General features: G+C 45.1%; 1 protein-coding gene across 4 annotated transcripts in view; it reads right to left on the minus strand.

The window, feature by feature from the left end:
* The window catches only part of BICRA (BRD4 interacting chromatin remodeling complex associated protein), a 226,838-nt gene that overhangs the window by 41,880 nt on the left and 157,024 nt on the right, over positions 1-27,934 (minus strand). For all 4 annotated transcript variants that reach the window (XM_030218086.1, XM_030218085.1, XM_030218083.1 and 1 more), the window contains one exon: positions 6,654-8,675. In XM_030218086.1, the coding sequence (XP_030073946.1) occupies positions 6,654-8,675 (2,022 nt within the window). The remainder of the gene's footprint in view (positions 1-6,653; positions 8,676-27,934) is intronic.

The raw sequence follows: 27,934 nt of genomic DNA on the forward strand, positions 1-27,934 counted from the left end.
AGGTCACAAGTATAGGGTTACCATATTTGCCGTGACAAAAAAAAGAAAAAAGAAAAAGACACAAAATATAATTCAGCCCTGCCCCCTGCCACACCCCCACCTGACCCTCCCACTCAAGAAAGCCAAATTCCCTCCCTCTCCCCCATGTATGTCCCCAATCTTTTTTCCGGACTCCCTCCACATCCCCTCCCCTCCTATACCTTATTGTCATGCCCTAGTGGTCCAATGGCCTCTTCAGGGCAGGGAAGAGCCCCCTCTTTCCTGCCCAGTGCTGCCACAGACCTCTCGCTCCCGGCGTCATTTCAAAATGACTGTTGAGAGTTCAAGCGGAAGTCTCGCGAGGCAGCTGCTTGAACTCTTGCCAGCCATTCTGAAGCGGCGCCAGGAGCGAGAGACAATGATCTGTGGCAGCGCCAGGAAAGAAATATGGGGCTCGTTCCTGCCCCAAAGAGGCCATTAGACCACCAGGGTACGACAATAAGGTACAGGAGGGGAGGGGAAGACAGGACACAATGCGGCCTGCCCACTCACCCAGACAAACGGGAGGCTGGCAAAACCCACCGGCACCCCCAGCGGTGTCCTCAAAAAGAGGACAAGGCTGTCTCCGCTTACAATGCCACTCTCTCCTCTGCTCTGGACACTCTTGCACCATCCACCTCCCGTCCCACAAAGCGTACTAATCCCCAGCCCTGGCTGACCCCTTGCATCCGCTACCTTCGCTCCTGCGCCCGATCTGCTGAACGCCTCTGGAGGAAATCTCGCACCCATTCAGACTTCCTTCACTACAAATTCATGCTATCCTCCTTCCACTCCTCCCTATTCCTTGCCAAACAGGACTATTACACCCAATTGACCAACTCTCTCAGCTCCAACCCCTGTCGTCTCTTCGCCACCCTTAACTCTCTCCTCAAAGTGCCCTCCACTCCCACCCCCCCTCGCTCTCTCCTCAATCACTGGCTGATTACTTCCGCGACAAGGTGCAAAAGATCAACCTTGAGTTCACTACCAAGTCATCTCCTCCTCTTCACCCTTCAACCCTCGCCCTCAACCAACCAACCCAGGCCTCTTTCTCCTCCTTTCCTGTCATCACCGAGGAGGAAACCGCTCGCCTTCTTTCCTCCTCGAAATGCACCACCTGCTCTTCTGATTCCATCCCCAACTTACTTAACATCATCTCTCATACTGTCACCCCCTCCATCTGTCATATCCTCAACCTCTCTCTCTCCACTGCAACTGTCCCGGACACCTTCAAGCACGCCGTAGTCACACCTCTCCTCAAAAAACCATCACTTGACCCTACCTGTCCCTCCAACTACCGCCCCATCTCCCTCCTACCCTTCCTCTCCAAAATACTTGAGCGTGCCGTTCACAGCCGCTGCCTTGATTTTCTCTCCTCTCATGCCATCCTCGATCCACTTCAATCCGGTTTTCGCCCTCTACACTCGACAGAAACAGCACTCTCTAAAGTCTGTAATGACCTTTGCCAAATCCAGAGGCCACTACTCAATCCTCATCCTCCTCGATCTATCCGCCGCTTTTGACACTGTCAATCATGACTTACTTCTTGCCACACTGTCCTCATTTGGGTTCCAGGGCTCTGACCTCTCCTGGTTCTCCTCCTATCTCTCCCACCGCACCTTCAGAGTTCATTCTCATGGATCTTCCTCCACTCCCATCCCCCTATCTGTTGGTGTTCCCCAGGGATCTGTCCTTGGACCCCTTCTCTTCTCAATCTACACCTCCTCCCTGGGCTCCCTGATCTCATCTCATGGTTTCCAGTATCATCTCTATGCTGATGACACCCAGCTGTATCTCTCCACACCAGACATCACCGCGGAGACCCAGGCAAAGGTATCAGCCTGCTTATCTGACATTGCTGCCTGGATGTCCAACCACCACCTGAAACTGAACATGTCCAAGACCAAGCTCATCGTCTTTCCACCAAAACCCACTTCTCCTCTCCCTCCACTTTCTATCTCAGTTGATAACACCCTCATCCTCCCCGTCTCATCTGCTCGCAACCTCGAAGTCATCTTTGACTCCTCCCTCTCCTTAACGCATATCCAGCAGATAGCCAAGACCTGTCGCTTCTTCCTCTTTAACATCAGCAAAATTCGCCCTTTCCTCTCTGAACACACCATCCGAACTCTCGTCCACGCTCTCATTACCTCTCGCCTTGACTACTGCAACTTACTCCTCACCGGCCTCCCACTTAGCCATCTATCCCCCCTTCAATCTGTTCAGAACTCTGCTGCACGTCTTATATTCCGCCAGAACCGATATACTCATAGCACCCCTCTCCTCAGGTCACTTCACTGGCTTCCAATCAGATACTGCATTCAATTCAAGCTTCTCCTTCTTACCTACAAATGCACTCAGTCTGCTGCACCTCACTACCTTTCTACCCTCACCTCCCCTTACGTTCCCACCCGAAACCTCCGTTCACAGGACAAATCCCTCCTCTCAGTACCCTTCTCCACCACCGCCAACTCCAGGCTCCGCTCATTCTGCCTCACCTCACCCTATGCTTGGAACAACCTTCCTGAGCCCATACGCCAAGCCCCCTCCCTGCCCATCTTCAAGTCTTTGCTTAAAACCCACCTCTTCATTGCTGCGTTCGGCACCTAACTCTTACCGTTCAGGAAATCCAGACTGCCCCAATTTGACTGCCCCTATCGGACTGACCGTTCACTTGTCTTCTAGATTGTAAGCTCTTTGAGCAGGGACTGTCCCTCTATGTAAATTGTACAGCGCTGTGTAACCCTAGTAGCGCTTTAGAAATGTTAAGTAGTAGTAGTAGACATGTCCAGGTAAAACCGGATATATGGTAACCTCACACAAGTAACTGGCAAGATCCCAAAACAGTACAATACATTTTATGCTGCTTAGCCTAGAAATAAGCAGTGGGTTTTCCCAAGTTCATATTAATAATGGCTTATGAACTTTTCTTTTAGGAAGATATCCAAACCTTTTTTAAACCCCACTAAGCTAACTGCTTTTACCACATTCTCTGGCAATGAATTCCAGAGTTTAATTACACACCGAGTTAAGAAATATTTTCTCCGATTTGTTTGAAATTTACTACTTTGTAGCTTCATCTCATGCCCCCTAGTCCTAGTATTTTTGGAGAGAGTACACAAGCGATTCACATCTACCTGTTCCACTCTACTCATTATTTTATATACTTCTCGCATATCTCCCCTCAGCAGTTGGAGGACTCCCGTTCAGCTTAGAGGGAACAGTGGTACTGTGTATGATGCGGCGGTGATTTTAAGCATACATTTATTCTCTGAAGCATATGTCAAAACAGGACACCTTGTTGGGCTGTTGCAGTTCAGCAACCGATATTTCTGCACAGTACACAAGTGTTGTTGTGCTTTTCTAGGGTCACGGCACTTCCATATTTTGTGGGCATGTAGAATTTGAACATTATTTACTGCAACACAAGTTGATGGATACAGTAGACACGGTTAAACATCACTGACTACTTATAATTCAGGGGCGTAGCCAGACCTCGACGGGGACATTTTGGCCTGCCTCCCCGCCCCCGCCGCATGATGGTACCTTAACTGGTGGGGATTCCCAACCCCAGCCAGCTGATGTGTTTTGACCCACGCTGGTCTTGCATTGCCTGACCTACTCTGTTTTCTGTCACACCACACACACTCATTTTAATGAAACTGAGCATAAAGCAAAGTGTCACGTATGCTCAGTTTCACTAAAACGAGAGTGCACAGCACGACTGAGAAGAGCAGGGTACACAATGTGGCGAGACCAGCAATGGACAAATGCTTCAGCTAGCGGGGGTTAGGGACCCCCACCAGGCAAACCAGGGGGCCCAGGCCCACGTAGCTACACCACTGTTATAATTACTGGATTGGAGACTTATGATATAACGCTATTTTGCACTGTTTTGAGCCTGTGAGCGTATGAGCAGTGGATTTGAAAATGGAGTACTGACAGTCTCCTCAAATTAAATATTTTGGGATTGGTCTGTCGTTATTCTGCATTCCGTCTCCTGTGTTAGTGTGTGTAATCTATAGCGGGGAGTTTATTACTATATGAGAGTTGGTAGAAGCATGTGTGCCTAGGTGCTGGACATATTGCGTAGCTTATAGTATTCTGTAGGTTACATGTGTAAACTGTGCTTACCACCCTCTTAGCTAACTTTAGGAGAGAATTAAGTTTTGGCAACAAAATATTGATGCTTCAATTTGATCCAGTGCCTTTGATACTGTTGATCATAATATTCTTTTCAATATTCTTGACTATCATGGAATCTGTGGAGTTGTCCTGAAATGGTTTTCTGGCTTTTTAAGATCTAGGTGGTATCAAGTCAATCAGGTGTACTTTCTCCCACTTGGTCTCCTGGCTGTGGGGTCCCTCAGGGTTCCCCCCTCTTTCCCCCTTCTTAACATTATGATGATACCTCTTGGTCATCTTTTAGAAAAACATGGTCTTTCAGCATATATATATGCTGATGATGTCACCATTCCTCCACATTTGTCCTCACTTTTTTGTTTTTATTGGTCACCATTTATATCCCATTCTCTAAGGAATTACTTGACATAACTCAAATGATTAGTCTAGGGATAAAACTTATGGAATCATGGGCTTCTAATTTCAAACGAAACCTTAATACAGATAAAACTAAGTTTCTAATTATAACTAACCCTCACCATCCTATGAATCTTAGTAACTTTACTATTAAGAAGAAAACCTTTTCCCCTTGAGTCATCAATGAAAATCTTGGGAGTCACAATAGATCGTTTCCTCACCCTTGAAAACCAAGTCTCTAAGTTGACCTCGAGTGTCTTTCACTCACTTTGGAAGCTAAAGAGATTTAGGCCATTTTTCTCTAAATCTGTCTTTCGTACTTTGGTTCAATTCCTTGTGCTCACCAAATTCGACTACTGCAATTCTATCTATGCTGGACTTAAAGGTGGTCTTCTCAAAAAAATTACAAACAGCTCAAAATACTGCTGCTTGCTTTATATGTAGATCTCCTCGCTTCACAAAAGCCACTCCTCTTTTAAATGAGCTACATTGGTTACCAATAAGAAATAGAATATCTTTCAAATTATGTGTTTTCATTCACCAAATTCTGTTTGAGCAAGCCCCATATGAATAATCTTATTTAATCACCCCCTCGTAATGCTGTTTCATCATCTAAAGAATACCTTGTCTTATATATTTCCCTATCTGTAAGAATGTCATATATAAAACAATTCACTCTGCTAATTTCTCCTATCAAGGCACCCAAAATTTGAAATTCTCTTCCTAAATCAATCAAGTTTACAGATGATTACCTAATTTTTAGAAGTCTTCTAAAAACGTATTTCTTCAGTCTGGCCTTTCTGAATACAAAGAACTCTATTTGAATTTTGGAGGAGTGGCCTAGTGGTTAGGGTGGTGGACTTTGCTCCTGGGGAACTGAGGAACTGAGTTCAATTCCCGGCACAGGCAGCTCCTTGTGACTCTGGGCAAGTCACTTAACCCTCCATTGCCCCATGTAAGCCGCATTGAGCCTGCCTTGAGTGGGAAGCGCGGGGTACAAATGTAAAAAAAAATAAAAATAAAAAAAATAAAAAATTTTACACACACCCTTTTCTTAATCTCGTTTTCCATCTAGTACTGCCTAATTATGCTCTAACCTATCCACCCTTAATTATTTGTTTGTACTGAGATAGTTTAAATCCCAGGTTACTTACTGCACATGTATTAATTTGTTTCTTGAACTTATTGTAATTTGTGTTGTATTCTGTACATTATTATGTTTTATTCACTTTATTATTTGTTCGTATGCCACATTGAACTTGGATCTATTTCGGGCTAATGTGGGATATAAATGTCATGAATGAATGAATAAATAACTGAGTGCCACTCAGAGTCTGCCTATGTGTACACCTACCTGTAAAATACATGCTATGTAAGATATATGCGCACATTTACAGAATTGTGCTTAGGCAGATTTTTGGTATTTATATGTATATCTGCACACATGTGCTTGTATATGCCATTATTCTAATCATGGTGTCATGTGACCTTACTGCCCAAATTTGTATAAGACGTGGCGACTATGCTGCCATGTTGTTGCAGGCTCATGGATACATAGAAGAGACTCCTGAATGCAGATGTTGTAAGTCATAAGCCTCAGCTGCGATGTTGGATTGAAGCAGCTGATGTTCTTTGTGACAAAGTGTTGTGTTTTTTGTTTATTTTTGCAGTGACTCCTGTCCTGACGCAGATATAGCAAAACATGCAGGTCAGCTTTGGGTCTTTGGATATTTCAGACAAGTGCTTGATCTGTTTGCAACACTGTAACATTATAAAAATACATATCTAACAAGGGATCTCACTGACCAATGAAGATTTGGGTGTGCTATGCGCTGAAGTGTTCTGGAGTGCATAAGACGATGCTCATATGTGGGGATTCCCTAAGTTTCAGTAGAGTACTGAACAGTGTTATTGGGGGATTGTGACCTGAATTATTCTAATTATTTACATGCATAATTGCTGTGCAAATGTTAGCAGCTGTGTCATAGAATTACCCCCATGCAAACAACAAGGACACATGGTCCTCCCTCTTATCTACAATATTTATACACACACACCCGACATGATTTGAATTCTGTGTGGAACACAAAACGTACCTGCGGCAAGAACATCTGCATGGATTCAGGGCTGATGACGGTTCCTGATGCTGCCTGGCTCAGGATGATCTTATCTGGGCTGGGAGCAAGGTTTGGGCTTGGCTGAGAATTAACAGGTATCTGTGCTGATGGCTGAGGTGGTGGTGGCGGTGGGGGTGGTGGCGGCTGCTGTACATTCAGCTGGAGCTGAGGTGGAGCCTGTGGCTGGCAGGATGCTTGGACAGTGAGAATGGAGGACTGGTCTGCGTTGGGCAGAAGATTTGTGCTAGAGGTTATCAGCTGCTGCTGCTGGATAAGGCTTGGGCTCTGGCTGCTGCCTGCTGCAGAGGCCTGGATGCTTACGGCTTGATTCGGATTTTCAGTTGTATTTAACATAGTCACTTGGTTGGGTAGTGTGACTCCTTGAATCACAGTCTGCCCAGCTTGGCTAAGGGCTCCGCTGGTTAAAGAGGCTGCCACAGATGGTTGACTCTGAGTACTCAGACTACTAGCCAGAGACACTGGCATCTGGAACAAAGCTGGTTGCCCAACCTGACTGGATTGCAGCTGTATAGGTGTAGAGAGAATATGAGCCGTGCCATGAGCATTCTGCGATGTGAGGACCTGCCCCAAGTTCAGCTGGCTAGCAATGTTCTGGTTAGTGAGGATTTGGGCAGGCAGTGCTTGATTTATTAGCTGCCCACCTGGACCTTGGCTAGTAATGATATGGGCTTGGCCACTAGGATGTGAAGTTGCTAGGATCTGCCCTCCCATGTTGGCTTGCAAGGCAGAGAGCTGCTGGGGAATCTGCACAGCGGAGGCTCCTGCCAGCTGCCCAGGGAGGAGGAACTGGTTCTGTCCTTGTAGCATGGCCTGGGGGACATGCTGGGCAGGGATGACAATGCTACTACCTTGGTTTAGCAAGTGAAGACTCATGGCCTTGTTGAGGGCCTGCTGCTGAGGTGGTGGCTGTTTGAACATGTTGGCTGGGAGGCCTGGTGGGAAGCTGGAGAGTACCACATTCTGGCTGCCTTTTCCTGCCATGAAAGTCACATTTTGCTGGGATTTCTGCTGCTGCAGTGTAGTCTCATTTTGGATGGTCAGAGTGGTGTTATTGGAGCCGAAGGGTTTGGGCGTGATCTGGAAAAGCCGTGGCTGAAGGACTCCCGCTGGCTTAGGTTGGATGGGTGTCGGTGTTCGGTGAATGATAACATTCTGTGCTTGCACCAGAGGGCTGTTTAAACTGGATGTGACCGTTAAAGACTGGGTACACTGTGCTGCTGACACATTCCCAAACATGGAGTTCCCATTCAGTGCTGTGGTGGCTACAGCAGGCAGATTCTTCTGGATGACCAGTCCAGTATTCTGTGGAGACACTCCTGTAGATGCCAGAGTGACCTGCTGTTGTTCTGGAGCTGTCTGAGTTAGATAGCTTCCCACCGGCATGGTGGCCACCTGAGTCTGCTGGACCTGTTTGGCAATGAGCTGCTGAGTTGACTGGTTGATGGCCATCACCTGCTGCCCAACCACCTGAATCTGCCCAATTCCCAATGTACCACCTGGACTCCCATTGGGTAGCCCTTGGAGACCAGATATGGGCTGGATGGTGACATTCCCCAAGCCAACAGGCTGGAGGAAAGGCTGAACACTGATGGCCTTATTCACAACGTCGGTGCCCACCGACTGCTGCACCAGAGCTTGGTGAGTCAACATGGCTGGCTGCTGCAGCCCAATGAGATCCGCCCCACTAGAGAAGATTTGTGGTGTGCCATCGGAGGTGGCTTGAACCACAGGCTGCAATGTGGGCAGCTGGAAGGATCCCAGGTCCAGCTCTGCCTCAGCCTCCAATGTCTGTTCTGTAATATTTGCCTCCTGCAGGCTCTGCTGGAGAATGTCACAGGGCTGGTCCGTACTTGAGAGGTTGGTCCCACCCCCTGAGGGTGACCCAAGAATATCATCTTCTAAGAAGTCAAGGTCCACACTTGCCGTAGGCTGGCTTTGTTCGGTGGTTAAATGGTTGCCAGAAGGTTCTTGTACATGCAGCTAAAACAAAAAACAAGATATAGTTATGAACATGATTAATATAAACAGAGTCGTTCAGGCAAGCAGCAGACCAACTGTTAAGAGTACAGAGCTGTGAAACATGCAACAAATTCTCATTCAGCTACCGCTATCAATTTCACCATGCAACCCTTCAGCAGGTGATGTCATTGTTGAGCTCAAACACATCAAAAACAATCAGAAAGACTTCAATACCGCCTAACAGATCTTGTATCTGACAATGTAAACATTTCTCCTTGAAAGCTTATTTCTCAAATCTGTCTATTGTGCCACCTCAGCCTCTGTGTTGTATCTGCTACTCAGAACTACACAATTACCTCTCTGGCGCTATAAAACAATGTGGTTTTCACACTATAGTCCACAGTATGCAATTACAGGCATTATAAAAAAACAACAACAAAACAGTTAAGTAGAGGTAGAATAATATTTAGAAAACTTATAAACCAGTCAAAACATTTTAGGAGTCAGGGAATCATTTTCCTTACCTTTTTCTCTGTTTTTCACTCATTTTTCTTTTTTCCTACTTTACTTTTTCCATTTGTCTAGCCTTTATTTTTCATTCTTTGTATTTAATTCTTTTTTCAGTTTTCTGTATTTTAATTTGTTTCTTTTCATAATTTTTATATTTCGCTTTTTTTTTTATTTTTACCCTATAAACCAGCAGGTCGATACGCAAAGTGATTTAACTGGTCTGAAATGGTTAAATTGCCGTTTGGTGCTAACTGCTCATTTTCAGCGGCCCTTAACCGGTTAGTGATACTGAAAATAATCAGTTAGCGCCAAACTGAAAACTGGCTATTTTGGGGGTGTTTCGAGGGCAGAGTCAGCACTTGGCCAGTTAAGTGCCAATATTCAGCACTTAACCAGCCTCGTTGACTGTATAAATAGGATCGCATAAAGTCAGTCCTATCTTTATGTGGTAACCCATAGCTGGTTAGTTGTTGAATTTCGCACTTAAAACGGCTACGAGTTAAGCTGGCTCCGCAAACCTGGAAGTTCAATGCCAGTGATCAGACATGGCCTGGTATGTCGGTGGCAATCAACAAAATGCTGATTGCCGCCAACTGAATATCAGACCCCGGGTGCTTACGTTTATGCTCCCATTATAAATGTAAATGCACAGCATACTGACATTTAGAAGCAGATGTACGTACATATGCACATGTCAATAATCAGCCTAAGTGCTATTCTGTAACTTCCACTTAACTTACAAAGCAGGTATCTACAAGTGGAGCATACACAGTGGAGCAGAGTGTGCAGGACACAGTCGGGGCTTAAAGAATACTGCAAGTTATGTGCGTCCCTGCTGGGATAATGTGTTACGTTAGTATTCCATAACAGTATTTAGGCATCTATCACATGGCCTCGAGTCTCCTAAAGGGAGGCACCCAGCTATGTTCCCCACAGGGCACGTCGAACAAAGGATTACTTATAAAATTGGCAATCTTAACTTTAAGGCCTTCAGGCTTGGTATCCTCGACTATCCTTTCTGTCTCACTATTCCTTACAACCCTCCATTCTTTAAATGATCACTGTTTCATCCTGCTTTGTCCAAAATGTGCTCACTTGGAATCAAATTGTCGCAGCGCTTTCTTTTTTCTTGTTCCCCACACCTGGAATAATCTCCCCCTTGCCCTCCGTACATAAGTACGTAAGTATTGCCATACTGGGAAAGACCAAAGGTCCATCAAGCCAAGCATCCTGTTTCCAACAGTGGCCAATCCAGGTGACAAATACCTGGCAAGATCCCAAAAAAGTACAAAACATTTTATACTGCTTATCCCAGAAATAGTGGATTTTCCCCAAGTCAATTTAATAATGGTCTATGGACTTTTCCTTTAGGAAGCCGTCCAAACCTTTTTTAAACCCCACTAAGCTAAACGCCTTTACCCCATTCTCTGGCAACGAATTCCAGAGTTTAATTACACGTTGAGTGAAGAAACATTTTCTCTGATTTGTTTTAAATTTACTACTTTGTAGCTTCATCGCATGTCCCCTAGTCCTAGTATTTTTGGAAAGCATAAACAGCTGCTTCAAATCTACCCGTTCAACTCCAATCATTATTTTATAGACCTCTATCATATCTCCCCTCAGCTGCCTTTTCTCCAAGCTGAAGAGCCCTAGCCGCTTTAGTTTTTCCTCAAAGGGAAGTCGTCCCACCCCCTTTATCATTTTCGTCGCCCTTCTCTGCACCTTTTCTAAATCCACTATATCTTTTTTGTAATGCGGCGACCAGAATTGAACACAATATTCGAGGTGCGGTCGCACCATGGAGCGATACAAAGGCATTATAACATCCTCATTTTTGTTTTCCATTCCTTTCCTAATAATACCTAACATTCTATTTGCTTTCTTAGCCGCAGCAGCACACTGAGCAGAAGGTTTCAACGTATCATCAACGACGACACCTAGATCCCTTTCTTGGTCAATGACTCTTAACGTGGAACCTTGCATGATGTAGCCAGGGCTTTTATTGTGCCGGTACACACCGGTACGGCATACCGGCATCCTTTTTCCCCCCACGAGTTCTACACCCTTCCTCTCACTCCCCTACTTACTACTACGTTGGACTCGGCAGCGCGAACAGTGCAGGCAGCGATTGAGAGAGGCTGGCAGCATTGGAGCTTCCCTCTGTGAGTCCCGCCTATGTTGTTTTAACTTCCTGTTTCTGCATAGGCAGGACTCGCAGAGGGAAGCTCCAACGTTGCCAGCCTCCCTCAATTGCTGCCTGTACCGTTCGCGCTGCTGAGTCCGACGCTGGCAGGCAGTGGAGAAGGAGGACGGGCTGGGTGAAGAAGAATTGCTGGACATGGGAGAGGGCAGGGGAGAGAGGAGAATCACTGGCCATCGATGGGAGGGCAGGGCAGGGGAGGGAGGAGAATCGCTGGACATCATGGGAAGGCAGGAAAGAGAGAATTGCTGGACATCGATGGGAGGGGAGGGCAGGGATAAGAGAATTGCTGGACATGGAGAGAATCGCTGGACATGGAGGGGAGGGCAGGGAAGAGAGAATCGCTGGACATCGATGGGAAGGCAGGGGAGAGAGAATTGCTGGACATGGATGGCAGGGGAGAGAGGAGAATCGCTGGACATGGAGGGGAGGGGAGGGCAGGGGAGAGAGGAGAATCGCTAGACATGGAGGGGAGGAGAGGGCAGGGCAGGGGAGAGAGGAGAATCGCTGGACATGGATAGCTGGGGAGGACAGGGGGCAGAGAAGAATCACTGGACATGGATGGGAAGGGAGGGCAGGGGAAGGAGAAGACATACTAAACCCTAAATAAATAAAATACTGGACATGGATGGGAGGGGAGGTCAGAGAAGAGAGATTCGCTGGACGTGGAAGGAAGGGGAGGGCAGGGGAGAGAGGAGAATCGCTGGACATGGATGGCAGGGGAGGACAGGGGACAGAGGAGGATCGCTAGACATGGGAGGGGAGGGCAGGGGAGAGAGGAAGGAGATGCACATGGATGGGAGGGCAGGGAAGAGAGGAGAAATGCTGGAAATGGATGGAGATGAGAGCAGGAGATAGAGAATTGCTGGACATGGATGGATGGAGGGGTTGGCGGGGAGAGAGGAGAAATGCTGGACTTGGAGAGAGGAGAAATGCTGGACTTGGGTGGAGGAGAGGGGAGAGAGAATTATTGCTTTATATGGATACAGGGGAGGGAAGAGAGAAGAAGTGCTGGACATGGATGGAGCGGAAGAAAGAAAAAAGAAGATGCACATGGATGGAGATGAGGGAAAGGGAAGAGGGGAGAAAAACTGCACATGGATGGAGAAAATAGGCAAAAGCTGGATCCACGTTATACCTCCTCCAGTCAATTCCACGGAGGAGGACCCAGCTTTTACTTATGGATGTAGGGCAAGAAATGAAGAAGAAAGGAGGAAAGTAAAGAAATAAATGGAAAGGAAGCCCTGGAAACGGAGTTAAGAGGATAGAGAGCAGCAGAATCAGAGACTGGGACCAATATGGATAGAAAAACAAAATCACCAGACAACAAAGGTAGAAAAAATCATTTTAATGTTTGGAATATGTCCAATTTGAGAATTTACATCTGCTGTCTTATTTTGCACTGGGTATACTGGAGCTGTGACAGCTTACAGAAAGTATTTATAATGAAAACAAGTCACATTATTTTTTTCTCCTATACTAGTATAATATTTTCAATGATGCCTGTTTATATGCGCCATGGCTGGTATATGGGGTGTGGCTAATGTGGGTGTGGTTATCATAGGGGTGGGTCATATGTGATGGCCCCGCCCATAATGAGTACTGGCACCTTTTTTTCTACAAAAAAAGCACTGGACGTAGCTATAATTCGGGTTCCTCTTTCCCACATGCATCATTTTGCACTTGCTCACATTAAATGTCATCTGCCATTTAGATGCCCAGTCTCCCAGTCTCGTAAGATCCTCTTGTAATTTTTCACAATCCTCACGCGATTTAACGACTTTGAATAACTTTGTATCATCAGCAAATTTAATTACCTCACTAGTTACTCCCATCTCTAGGTCATTTATAAATATGTTAAAAAGCAGCGGTCCCAACACAGACCCCTGAGGAATCCCACTAACTAACCTTCTCCATTGAGAATACTGACCATTTAACCCTACTCTCTGTTTTATATCTTTTAATCAGTTTTTAATCCACAATAGAACACTACCTCCTATCCCATGACTCTCCAATTTCCTCTGGAGTCTTTCATGAGGTATTTTATCAAACGCCTTCTGAAAATCCAGATACACAATATCAACCGGCTCACCTTTATCCACATAAACTACACCAGTTACAATTATTATGGATCTCTTCTAATTTATTTTAATTTACACCCTAATTACTGAATATTATATCTTGTCCTGATATCATTATGTTTTATCTATTTATCCACTCTTATTCTGCATAATTTTCTTATGCACCTTAATTGCAACAATTCTGAAAATCTTACTCCGTTAATATGATTGCCATAATATTCTTATGCATCTCATCTGCTATCTATATTCTGATTTTCTTATTCCATCAATGTGATTGTCGTTGTATTATATTGTAAGCCACATTGAGCCTGCAAATAGGTGGGAAAATGTGGGATATAAATGCAGCAAATAAATAAATAAATGTTTGTTCACCCCTTTAAAGAAATGGAGTAGATTGGTGAAGCAAGATTTCCCTTCACTAAATCAATGTTGACTTTGTCTCATTAATCCATACTTTTGAACATGCTCTGTAATTTTGTTCTTAATAATAGTCTCTACCATTTTGCCCAGCACCGTCAGACTCACCGGTCTATAATTTCCCGGATCTCCTTTGGAACCTTTTTTAAATATCGGTGTTACATTGGCCACCCTCCAATCTTCCGGTATCACGCTCAATTTCAAGGATAAATTACATATTACTAACAATAGCTCCGCAAGCTCATTTTTCAGTTCTATCAGTACTCTGGGATGAATACCATCCGGTCCAGGAGATTTGTTACTCTTCAGTTTGTAGAACTGCCCCATTACATCTTCCAGGTTTACAGAGAATTCACTAAGTTTCTCCGACTCGTCAGCTTCGAATACCATTTCCGGCACCGGTATCCCTCCCACATCTTCCTCAGTAAAGACCGAAGCAAAGAATTCATTTAATCTCTCCGCTACAGCTTTGTTTTCCCTGATCGCCCCTTTTACTCCTCGGTCATCTAGAGGTCCAACCGATTTTTTGGCCGGCTTCCTGCTTTTAATATACCTAAAAATAAATGTACTATATGTTTCTGCCTCCAACGCAATCTTTTTTTCGAAGTCCCTCTTAGCCTTCCTCATCAGCGCTTTGCATTTGACTTGACATTCCTTATGCTGTTCCTTATAATTTTCAGTCAGTTCCTTCTTCCATTTTCTGAAAGATTTTCTTTTAGCTCTAATAGCTTCCTTCACCTCACTTTTTAACCACGCCGGCTGTCGTTTGGTCTTCCGTCCTCCTACATGGAATATATTTGGCCTGGGCTTTGGCAATTCTGGCTTTGGCAATTCCTTTGGCAATTCTGGCTTTGGCAAGTCCTCTTTCAAGAACTTTAAAATTGAGTTGAAAACCTGGCTCTTCCGATTAGCTTTTGAGAAAACAGTCTGATTGAAACTACCAGTTGTATCTGTTCAATCCTGATATTCTTTTATATGTGTATGTTTTGGGTTTTTTTTTCTTTCTTTTAGTTATGCTTGTCTTTCAGACTTAACTACCCTGCTTTTCTATATATTAATGGAGTTCCTTTTCATGTTTTCTACCTTAGCCTGTACACCACTCTGTACTGCCCATCAGCTAGAGAGGTATAGAAAGTTTTGCAAATACATAAATCAATAAATAAGTCCATTCTATCTAAAATATTAGTACAAGTGGCAGAAAACATCTTTGGTATGATCATTTAAACCAGCGTTATAGCTGGTAAAAGTGCCCATGTCTAGATGTTAGTGAAAGAAAAAAAGCATAAGGGGCCTTCAGAATTGGCTTGGTGTAAAGAAGTTTCTTTATTAAAGGACCCAACATGGTCCGTGTTTCGGCAGGGGGCCTGCATCAGGGGTCTGTGAATATTATTTCTCTTGATGCAGTATGGTAAGCCAAAAATCATCTGCTAATTTGCTTTCTTGAGTCTCTCCAGACCACTCCCGACGAGTGGGTCATATGCTCTCCTACCAGCAGAGGGAGACTGAGAACTACTGACTAGTGCAACCCTGGCCTGCTGCGCAACTCATTTTCCACTAAACTCGCTATGCTCACATTAGCCCTCTCCTTAAGTCACTTCACTGGCTTCCTATCTGTTTCCGCATTCAATTCAAACTTCTCTTATTGACCTATAAGTGCATTCACTCTGCCGCTCCTCAATACCTCTCCACTCTTGTCTCTTCCTACGCCCCCCCCCCCCCCTCAGGTACTCCGTTCTGTAGATAAATCTCTCTTATCTGTCCCCTTCTCTTCTACTGCTAATTCCAGACTCCGTTCCTTTTATCTTGCTGCACCTCACGCCTGGAATAGACTGCCCGAGCCTGTACCTCTAGCCCCATCTTTGGCCGTTTTCAAGTCCAAACTTAAAGCCCACCTCTTTACCACTGCTTTTGACTCCTAACCACTACTCACTTGCCCTGTCCTTTTATCCTCACCTCTTTATTCCCTTACCTTATTGTTCTGTCTGTTTACCTGTCTTATCTAGATTGTAAGCTCTTTGAGCAGGGACTGTCGTTTTTGTGTATGGTGTACAGCGCTGCGTATGCCTTGTAGTGCTATAGAAATGATAAGTAGTAGTAGTATTTTGCATAGCCAAGCAGAATAGGTAAACCAACCACCTAAACCAGAAACTAAGAATCAAAAAACAGCAACGCAGAAACAGTGGATCCCCCAAAGGAACCCCTTGAAAAGAAGTGAGCACCAACAAGATATTAGACTGTAATGCTTGCAGCTTCCAGACACCCTGCAGCACCCACAAACGCCATACACTCTGCTAGGGCGGAGTCCAGGAATGGTCTGTAGAGAATCAAGGAAAGAAAGTTAGCAGGTAAGACCTAATTTCTCCTTCCTTAATGTCTGCTCCAGACCATTCCCAATGAGTGGAAAGTACCAAAGCAGTACTCACCGAGGGTAGGAAAGTCCCCTGACCAACACTGAAGCCCCAAAGGAACCATCCTGCCGGGACTGAACATCCAACCTGTAATGTCGGACAAAAAAATGCAGAGAGGACCAAGTAGTGGCCTGTCAAATATCCTGCAGAGAAATAAAAGCATATTCCACCCAAGGGGAGGCCTGGGCATACGTAGAATGTGCCCACAAGACCTCTGGCACAGTCCTACCACACAGCAAGTACGCAGACAAAATGGCCTCCTTGATCCAGCACGAGACTGAGGCCTTAGACGCCGCCTGCCCTTTCCGCAGTCCCCCAATCTACCTATGCTGGAGGCTGAGAAATACTAAGCAGGTCAGGATTGTACAGTCCCTTATACAGGTATCACCAGTCAGTAGTTCTGAGTTTCCCTCTTCTGGTAGGAAAGCATATGACTCACTCATCGGGAATGGTCTGGAGCAGATAAGGAACTTAACAACAGCATAATGTAATCAAGAGCACATAACCAAAGTCGGATCTTTGAAAATCCTCAAACTACGCATCACCAGGTGGAGTCAGCTGAGACACATACATAGTAACATAGTAGATGACGGCAGAAAAAGACCTGCACGGTCCATCTAGTCTGTCCACGATAAACTCATATGTGTATACCTTACCTTGATTTGTACCTGTCTTTTTCAGGGCACAGACCATATAAGTCTGTCCAGCAGTATTTCCCGCCTCCCAACCACCAGTCCCGCCCTCCCATCACTGGCTCTGGCACAGACCCCGTATAAGTCTGTCCTCCCCTATCCTAGCCTCTCAACCACCAACCCCTCTTCCCCCCGCCACCCAATTTCAGCTAAGCTTCTGTGGATCCATTCCTTCTGCACAGGATTCCTTTATGCCTATCCCATGCATGTTTGAATTCCGTTACCGTTTTCATGTCCACCACCTCCCGCGGGAGGGCATTCCAAGCGTTCACCACCCTCTCCGTGAAGAAATACTTCCTGACATCTTTCCTGAGTCTGCCCCCCTTCAATCTCATTTCATGTCCTCTCGTTCTACCGCCTTCCCATCTCCGGAAAAGATTTGTTTGCGGATTAATACCTTTCAAATATTTGAACGTCTGTATCATATCACCCCTGTTCCTCCTTTCCTCCAGAGTATACATGTTCAGGTCAGCAAGTCTCTCTTCATACGTCTTGGAACGCAACTCCCATACCAACCTTGTAGCTTTTCTTTGTACTGCTTCCATTTTTTTAACATCCTTCACAAGGTACGGCCTCCAAAACTGAACACAATACTTCAGGTGGGGCCTCACCAATGTCTTATACAGGGGCATTAAAACCTCCTTTCTTCTGCTGGTCACACCTCTCTCTATACAGCCTAGCAAACTTCTCGCTACGGCCATTGCCTTGTCGCACTGTTTCATCGCCTTCAGGTCCTCAGATACTATCACCCCAAGATCCCTCTCCCCGTCCGTGTCTATCAGGCTCTCCCCACCTAACACATACACCTCCCTTGGATTTCTACTCCCTAAGTGCATCACTTTGCATTTCTTCGCATTGAATTTTAATTGCCAAATGTTAGACCATTCTTCCAGCTTCTTCAGATCTTTTTTCATGTTTTCCACTCCCTCCATGGTGTCCACTCTGTTGCAAATCTTGGTGTCATCCGCAAAAAGGCAAACTTTACCTTGTAACCCTTCGGCAATGTCACTCACAAATATATTGAACAGAATGGGCCCCAGCACCGATCCCTGAGGCACTCCACTACTCACCTTTCCCTCATCCGAGCGAACTCCATTTACCACCACCCTCTGGCGTCTGCCCGTCAACCAGTTCCTAATCCAGTTCACCACTTCGGGTCCTATCTTCAGCCCTTCTAGTTTATTCAAGAGCCTCCTGTGGGGGAATCGTGTCAAAAGCCTTGCTGAAATCTAAGTAGATGACGTCCATAGCACGTCCTTGATTTAATTCTCCTGTCACCCAGTCAAAGAATTCAATGAGATTCGTTTGGCACGATTTCCCTTTGGTGAAACCATGTTGTCTCGGATCTTGCAACTTATTGGCTTCCAGGAAATTCACTATCCTTTCCTTCAGCATGGCTTCCATTACTTTTCCAATAACCGAAATGAGGCTTACCGGCCTGTAGTTTCCAGCTTCTTCCCTATCACCACTTTTGTGAAGAGGGACCACGTCCGCCGTTCTCCAATCCCTCGGAACCTCTCCCGTCTCCAAGGATTTATTAAACAAATCTTTAAGAGGACCCGCCAGAACCTCTCTGAGCTCCCTCAGTATTCTGGGGTGGATCCCGTCCGGCCCCATGGCTTTGTCCACCTTTAGCTTTCCAAGTTGTTCATATACACTCTCTTCCATGAACGGTGCTCTATCCACTTCATTCTCAGGTGTACTTTTGCCAGTCCCTCTCGGTCCTTCCCCAGGATTTTCTTCAGTGAAAACAGAACAAAAGTATCTATTTAGCAAATTGGCTTTTTCTTCATCATTTTCTACATAGCGTTTTGCTGTATCTTTTAGTCTCACAATCCCCTTTTTAGTCTTTCTCCTTTCACTAATAAACCTGAAGAAGTTTTTGTCTCCCCTCCGTACATTTCTAGCCATTTGTTCTTCCGCTTGCGCCTTCGCCAGACGTACCTCTCTCTTGGCTTCTTTCAGTTTCATCCGGTATTCCTCCCCGTGTTCCTCTACTTGAGATTTTTTGTATTTCTGGAACGCCAACTCTTTAGCCTTTATTTTCTCAGCCACTTGCTTTGAAAACCATATCGGTTTCCTTTTTCTCTTGCTTTTATTTACTCTCCTTACATAAAGGTCTGTGGCCCTGTTTATTACTTCTTTCAGCTTGGACCACTGTCCTTCCACATGTTGTGCGTTCTCGCAGCCCATCAGCTCCTTCCTCAGGTATTCCCCCATTTTGTTAAAGTCAGTTCGCTTGAAGTCCAGGACTTTGAGTTTAGAGTGGCCACTAACCACATGAGCCGTTATATCAAAACAAACCGTTTGATGGTCACTGCTTCCCAGGTGCGCAGCCACTTGGACATTTGACACACTATCTCCATTCGTGAGCACCAGATCCAGCGTCGCTCCCTCCCTTGTGGGTTCCATCACCATTTGTCTGAGCAGAGCACTTTGGAAAGCATCCACAATCTCTCTACTTCTTTCCGATTTCGCAGAAGGAACCTTCCAATCTACATCCGGCAGATTAAAATCTCCCAACAACAGCACCTCTCTTTTCTTCCCCAACTTTTGAATATCAGCGATCAGATCTTTATCCAGTTCCTCCAATTGTGTCGGGGGTCTGTAGACAACACCCACGTGGACCAAGGTTCTATCCTCTCTTGTTAAGGTGATCCATATCGCTTCTTCCTTTCCCCACTTCCCTGTCATTTCAGTTGCTGCGATATCATTTCTCACATACAGAGCTACTCCTCCACCTTTACTCCCCTCTCTATCCTTCCTAAAAAGATTATAGCCTGGTATGTTTACATCCCATTCATGGGAACCATTGAGCCATGTCTCTGTGACTGCAACTATGTCCAAGTCAGTCTCCAACATCAGGGCTTGAAGGTCATGAATTTTATTGCTTAGACTGTGAGCATTTGTGGTCATTGTTTTCCAACTACATTTCCTAGTATGTGTTTTGGGTTTAGTGATTTGTGAGTGTCTTTTCTCTTTGGGTACCTTCTCCTCTTTTTGTTCCCTCTTCCTTGCTTTTTCTTTTTCTTCTGCTTCAATTTTAGTTTCAGGAACATCACAGTGCTGTAGTGGAGCAAAAGAATTTTGTAGTGGCAACACTTGTGTGGGCGGATACTTCTGTGTCACATGACAAATTCTGCCTGAGCCTACTGTGAACCATCTGTTCCTTTGTGGTTTTATTCTCTGAGGCAGTGGTGAGAAGTTATGATTCTGCACAGTCCTATAAGTTGCTTTAATTGCATCTAATTCTTGCATTACTTTATAGAGCTCTTGTTTTAAAGTAGATAGCTGAAGACAGATAGGACAAGCTTTAAGTTTCCAGATGATTGGCCCTGAAACTAAAGCAGCACAATTATTGCAGAGAATAAAAGTCATCCTGATTGGTTGAAATGGGTATGAACAGGTGTACTATGTTGGAGTATCAGCCTGCAAGACTGCCTGTGTATGACTGTGGAGTAAAGTTAATGAGGTTTGGTTTGTCTATAAATGAGTGGACAACCCTGGGGTGGGTGGGATTATAAGTCCCAATGGGTCAGCTAAGTGCTGCTATCAAGGGAATTCTCTAGCTGAATGGACCAAAATGGTACTGTCTGATCCAGGACTTTACAATTTATTTTACTTTTTAAAACTGCCCTAGATATTAATAACTTTCCTTTTAAATAAATCTAGATATGAGAGTCACGTGATGCAGTTGGAGCAGTAGCAACGCTTTTGTGCTGCTCCGCGGACCCTGCCCGCTCCTGGCGCCCTACGAACTAAACTGACCTCAAAAACATCAACCTAGTCCCGTCAAAGTGTTGCGGAAGGTGTATGGACCCATTCCTCGTTCCCATGCCACTTGGAAGCACGAGGAAGAGCTCGAAGAATGAAAAAGAAAAGCTCCTGGTAGCGAGCGGCGAATCCAAGATGGCGGCCGCATCGCCGCGAGGCGAGGCTGAATTTACCGCCAGACAGCTTGCACAATTAGTAGCGGCGGTGAGTACAGCGCTGGAACCCCGATTCCTTACATTAGAGGGGAAGCTGGAGAAATTAGATGGCCGGATGGGTGAGATCGCTAGCAGAACCGCGGAGGTGGAAAAGAGAGTCTCCGAAATTGAAGAGACTTGGCAACAACATGAGCCAGAACTTTCCAACCTTAAGAAACGCCTGGCTGCCCAAGAGGAGAAGCTGGATGAACTGGAGAACAGAGCCAGACGATGTAATCTTAGGCTGGTGGGCCTGCCCGAAACAATTCCTGATAAAAATCTGGGCACATTGCTTGAAAGCTGGCTTTCTAAAGAATTTGCTATCTCAGACAGCAGAGGCCCACTATGCATTGAAAGAGCACACAGGCTGGGGAAACCACGCCAACATGGATCAAAACCCAGAGTAGTAATTATGAAAGTTCACAACTATATCCATAAAGAAGAAATTCTACAGGGGTTCCGTCAGAAAAGAGATTCCCTAACCTACGCGGGTGCTCAGATCCGCATATTTCAAGATTACTCAGCCAGCATACAAGAAAGAAGAAGAAAATTCCACCCGGTGTGCAAAGCTTTGATTGAACAAAACACCAGATTTATGCTACTTTACCCTGCTACATTAAAAATCATGAAAAACGGGAAATGGATATCCTTTACATCAGAACACTCAGCACTGCAATATATTAACCAAGAACTGAAAAGTCAGGAAGCACCGGCTTGATCCGGTTTTGGACATGTGGTGGTGAGCATAACTTGTGATTGATTGAACTATCCTGACGGGATGAACAATAATGTAAAGACTTTATACATAGAGGTTATAACTTTATAAGTTTAAATTGTAACATCGAGGGGCCTGGGGGTGAGCGGGGAACCGGCATGCTGTGACTCTGCCTAGATGGGGTTATCCCTCTCGAGGCAACTTTGGGAACAAGGGGGGGAGGAAAGGGGGTTAGGTGGAGGGAGGGGGGTGGGAGAGGATGGGAGGGAAGTGATAGGAGTGGGGATACGTAGCAAAATAGAGGGGAGGTTCTTAATAATGTCTGTTCTTGCATATGGAGTGTTAGGGATAATGCAAGTTCTCCTGAACATTAAACCACACATTAAATCATACACCCTCCGGGGGAGGCTGGGCTCCCGGAGGACTACCTTGATGATATTTATAATAGTTTCAACGAAACAAAGAAAAGATTAGTCGATCTAGAATTAAAATATTATCATGGAATGTTTCAGGTATCACATCACCTGTAAAACGATATAAAATCCTGACCCAGATAAAGCGGCAAAGTATAGATATTGCCTGCTTACAGGAAACAAAGTTGTCTGACACAGAACACGAAAAACTCTGTCAACAATGGGTGGGTGAAAGCCACTTCTCCTCTTCGGGTAATAGGAAGAGCGGGGTGGTAATACTCATCCGTAAGGGATTACCTTGCACAACCAAATTAATCCACAGAGACACTGAGGGACGAATTGTACTTTTACAGATAAACTACCAAGGGCAAAAGTTTTACATCTGTGCAATATATGCCCCAAATGCTTATAGCCCAAATTTTTTCCAGACCCTTATAGCATTAGGACTGCAACATAATGATGCCCCCTGGATATGGGCGGGAGACTTCAATCAAGTACTAGACCCGAGTCTGGATAGATCCTCACCCACGGCTATCCCAGGGTCGGGTAAAGGGAAAGGGATACCAGCGCTCTGTAAACATCTCCAATTAATTGACCCGTGGCGTGCCCTCCACCCTACCACAAAGGACTACACACACCAATCTAAAGTACATTCTTCCTGGTCTAGAATTGATTACATACTGATATCACAATCCTGGTTCTTTAAAGTCCAGAAAGCCACTATCGGCCCTATGGAAATATCGGACCATAACATGATCTGGGTGGAATTAACGTAGGTGGGGTGGTGGAGAGGGTAACAAATGGAGATTCCCTGCATATTTGTATCAGGATAAACAACTGCTAGCTCACCTGCAAGAAAAATGGCAATTATACGAAGATACAAACCTGATATCATGTGACTCACCTATAACATATTGGGAAGCTTCTAAGGCGGTTATGAGGGGAGAAGTAATAGCATTTCAGTGTGCTAGGAAAAAGCGCCTGGCGGCTGGGATACTACATTCAGAAACAGTATATATGAAGGCCAAGAGGAAATACTTGAGTAACCCAACAATAGCCAATAGAGACTCCATGTCAGCTGCCCTAGTAGCATTAAATTCCCTGATACATGAGCAAGCAAAGAAACAATTAACAGCGCGACGCCTAAATTTTCAGCGATTTGGGAATAAATCTGGGAAACTATTGGCAAGGGTGGCAAAGGCAACCACTGCACAGCGATTTATCCCAGTGATTGAAAACTCTAAGGGAGACAAACTTAACCAATTACAAGATATAGTAAATACATTCTATGAACACTTTACGCAGATGTATACTCCCAAAAATAGGGTCCAAGGCCCCCTGACTAAAGATTATTTAGAAGATGCAAAAATGCCACGATTGCCAGAGGAAGCCCGTCAAATATTATCTGCGCCCCTACAAACACAAGAAGTATTTAAAGTAATAAAAGCCTTACAAATAGGATCAGCACCAGGATTGGACGGCTTCTCCAATGAATATTATAAAATGCTGACACCACAACTGTGTGGGGCGTTGGCGGACTATTTAGATGCAGTGGTTGCTAGGGGATCCTTTTCGCCCAGAGAGAACGAAGCGTTGATTACCTTAATTCCTAAGCCGGGTAAACCCAAAGATCAAGTAGAATCTTATAGACCCATCTCCCTTATTTATGTTGATGTCAAGATCCTGTCCCGAATACTGGCAAATAGACTGATGTATCACATGCCAATGTTGATCGGAGAACACCAGGTAGGGTTTGTTAAGGGCCGTCAGGCGGTTCAACAGGTACGGAAAGCCCTCTTAGCAGTGGCGTATGGGCAGGCTACAGGAGATCCTCTCCTATTGGTTAGCCTAGATGCAGCCAAAGCGTTTGATAAAGTTAACTGGGATTACATGTTCCAGGTACTTGAGCACACGGGCTTGGATGGCTGGTTTTTAGATGCCACGAAAACACTATATAAAAATACCACAGCCCAAATATTAATAAATGGCACCAGATCTAAACCCTTTAGAGTGGAGCACGGCACTAGGCAGGGATGCCCATTATCCCCTCTATTGTTCCTCTTATACTTAGAGCCACTCTTGCGCACAATGCTACTAGACCCGGACATACAGGGAGTCACACTACATGGGACATTAATAAAAACACTGGCCTTCGCTGATGATATGCTCCTTACACTTACTCAACCGAAGACCTCAGTCCAACGCCTACTAGAAGTCATAGACGAATTTGGGTTTTACTCAGGGTTACAATTAAATTTGCAAAAATCATTGGCCCTTTCAGTACAGGAAACAGTGCAAAAGGAGTGGGAGGGCCCCTTCCCCTTTCAATGGGCCGTGGGCACGCTCAAGTACCTAGGGGTTAATGTACCGAGGGATTTAACAAATCTGTACAAAGAGAATATGGACCCCTTGAAGAGGCATACAAAAGAAGCTCTGCAGGGATGGCAGGGCCTACCTCTGTCTTTGAGGGGAAGAATCACCATGTATAACATGTTTATTTTTCCCAAATGGACATACATCTTCCAGACGATTCCCGCTATATTGGGATATAAAGAGGAGAGGTGGCTACATAAAACCCTTACAACATTCTTGTGGCAGGGAAAACGTGCACGCATTGGATTACATAAACTTATGAGGCCTTGTCTAAAAGGGGGACTGGGACTACTTGACTTAAAACTTATACCAATCGCCTGTAATTTGAGGCACTTATCAGACTGGTTTCGCTCAAGGGAGTTTTTCTCCTGCATGACAGTGGAAACCTTGCTGATGGCCCCAATGGGATTTGCTTACTGGCTACATGCCCCATCAGAAGAACTCCCAAACCTGGGCCCATATAGATTTCTATTGAACCCTTTGCGGAAAACATGGAAATGGTTGAGTAAGAAAAACAAATGGAACAGTGTAGTGTCACCACTACTACCCATTAAAGGTAACCTAGCATTCCCAGAGGGGGGGAACTCTGCTTTGTTCAAGAAATGGGAGATTTGTGGTATTAAATACTTATTTCAGGTGGTGTCTGAGACAGGGACCATTAAAACATTCCAGGCCCTGTGCACAGAATTTGGACTCGGACAGAAAGACTATTTCCAATATATGCAGCTCAAACATTACATACGAACATTGCCTACATTGGCTCTTACTCAGCAAGTATGGGAATCCATGAGTGAGATGCTGGGCCTGGAAGCACAGTTAAAAGTACCGCTTAAGTAGTTCCACCATCATCTAAGAGATTTACAGGAGACACTTGACTACACGCAAGTGTCACAACAATGGCATCAGGAGCTGCGGTGGAAACCGGACCCAGAACAGATCAAACTGTGCTTAATGGGTGTGTATCGGGTGACAGAGAATGTGACTTGGCAGGAAATGCACTACAAATTTCTCATGAGACTGTACATATCACCACACAGGGCTTATAAGGCAACCCTGAGAACAACAGACGACTGCCCAAAATGTGGAACTGTGGGAGCCTCTCTAGGACATATGTTTTGGTATTGCTCAAAAGTGACCCCCTTCTGGATAAAACTGGGACAACAAGTATCGCAAATGTGAAACATTCAATGGCAACCAACGCCAGGACAGCTATTTGATGTCTATAGGATTCGTGGCAAGTCACCAGAGGGACTTAAAGAGTTCTTGAAAAGAGTAGTCTTGATGGGCAAATGCACCATACTACAATTGTGGCTGCAACCAGACCCACCTGGAACACCACAATGGCGAGGAGCCATGATGCAATGCTGCATGCTAGAAAAGAAAAAAGTGGGAGACTTAGCCTCAAAAAAAGGAGACCAGTTCTGTAAAGTCTGGCTCCCGTTTTGGGACACTCTGACACCCGTAGCGAGAAGCAAGATATTGAACTGTTAACAGAACCGGTAGTGGGAAAGAGTTGAGGGTGGGGATAGAGAGGGGGGGGGGGGGGAGTTGGGGGAAGAGGGAGAAAAATTATAAGCTTGATGGCATCTCCTATGTATTGATTGAATTATTTGATGTATTGTGTTCAAGTGTTATCAATAAAAATTGATATTAAAAAAATAAATCTAGATATTGCCAATAATTATAGCAGTGTCAGCTATGTAAAAATGCCCCTCCCCTCTATCAGAGTTTGGCAGGAACAGAAAGAAAAAAAGACAGAAAGAGAGGTTTCCCAGTGCTAATTAAATTGATTAAGCAACAAGCCTTAAAAATTTAAGACAATATCAGGTAGGTTTCTTACCTAACGCCAGTCAATTTGAGAAGTATGGGATTTAGGGGTCAGAATAAACCTGTCCTTTTTACAGGAGCTTGGTTCAGTCCCAGCACCTAACGCCAGTCAATTTGAGAAGTATGGGATTTAGGGGTCAGAACAAACCTGTCCTTTTTGCAGGAGCTTGGTTCAGTCCCAGCACCTAACACCAGTCAATTTGAGAAGTATGGGATTTAGGGGTCAGAACAAACCTGTCCTTTTTGCAGGAGCTTGGTTCAGTCCCAGCACCTAACACCAGTCAATTTGAGAAGTATGGGATTTAGGGGTCAGAATAAACCTGTCCTTTTTGCAGGAGCTTGGTTCAGTCCCAGCACCTAACACCAGTCAATTTGAGAAGTATGGGATTTAGGGGTCAGAATAAACCTGTCCTTTTTGCAGGAGCTTGGTTCAGTCCCAGCACCTAACACCAGTCAATTTGAGAAGTATGGGATTTAGGGGTCAGAACAAACCTGTCCTTTTTGCAGGAGCTTGGTTCAGTCCCAGCACCTAACACCAGTCAATTTGAGAAGTATGGGATTTAGGGGTCAGAATAAACCTGTCCTTTTTGCAGGAGCTTGGTTCAGTCCCAGCACCTAACACCAGTCAATTTGAGAAGTATGGGATTTAGGGGCCAGAATAAACCTGTCCTTTTTGCAGGAGCTTGGTTCAGTCCCAGCACCTAACACCAGTCAATTTGAGAAGTATGGGATTTAGGGGTCAGAATAAACCTGTCCTTTTTGCAGGAGCTTGGTTCAGTCCCAGCACCTAACACCAGTCTATTTGAGAAGTATGGGATTTAGGGGTCAGAACAAACCTGTCCTTTTTGCAGGAGCTTGGTTCAGTCCCAGCACCTAATACCAGTCAATTTGAGAAGTATGGGATTTAGGGGTCAGAACAAACCTGTCCTTTTTGCAGGAGCTTGGTTCAGTCCCAGCACCTAACACCAGTCAATTTGAGAAGTATGGGATTTAGGGGTCAGAACAAACCTGTCCTTTTGCAGGAGCTTGGTTCAGTCCCAGCACCTAACACCAGTCAATTTGAGAAGTATGGGATTTAGGGGTCAGAACAAACCTGTCCTTTTTGCAGGAGCTTGGTTCAGTCCCAGCACCTAACACCAGTCAATTTGAGAAGTATGGGATTTAGGGGTCAGAATAAACCTGTCCTTTTTGCAGGAGCTTGGTTCAGTCCCAGCACCTAACACCAGTCAATTTGAGAAGTAAGGGATTTAGGGGTCAGAATAAACCTGTCCTTTTTGCAGGAGCTTGGTTCAGTCCCAGCACCTAACACCAGTCAATTTGAGAAGTATGGGATTTAGGGGTCAGAATAAACCTGTCCTTTTTGCAAGAACTTGGTTCAGTCCCAGCACCTAACGCCAGTCAATTTGAGAAGTATGGGATTTAGGGGTCAGAATAAACCTGTCCTTTTTGCAGGAGCTTGGTTCAGTCCCAGCACCTAACACCAGTCAATTTGAGAAGTATGGGATTTAGGGGTCAGAATAAACCTGTCCTTTTTGCAGGAGCTTGGTTCAGTCCCAGCACCTAACACCAGTCAATTTGAGAAGTATGGGATTTAGGGGTCAGAATAAACCTGTCCTTTTTGCAGGAGCTTGGTTCAGTCCCAGCACTGTTGTGAAGTTATTTCAAATAGATGATTC

This window comes from Microcaecilia unicolor, chromosome 11, assembly GCF_901765095.1.
Source record: "Microcaecilia unicolor chromosome 11, aMicUni1.1, whole genome shotgun sequence".
Classification (NCBI taxonomy): domain Eukaryota; kingdom Metazoa; phylum Chordata; class Amphibia; order Gymnophiona; family Siphonopidae; genus Microcaecilia; species Microcaecilia unicolor.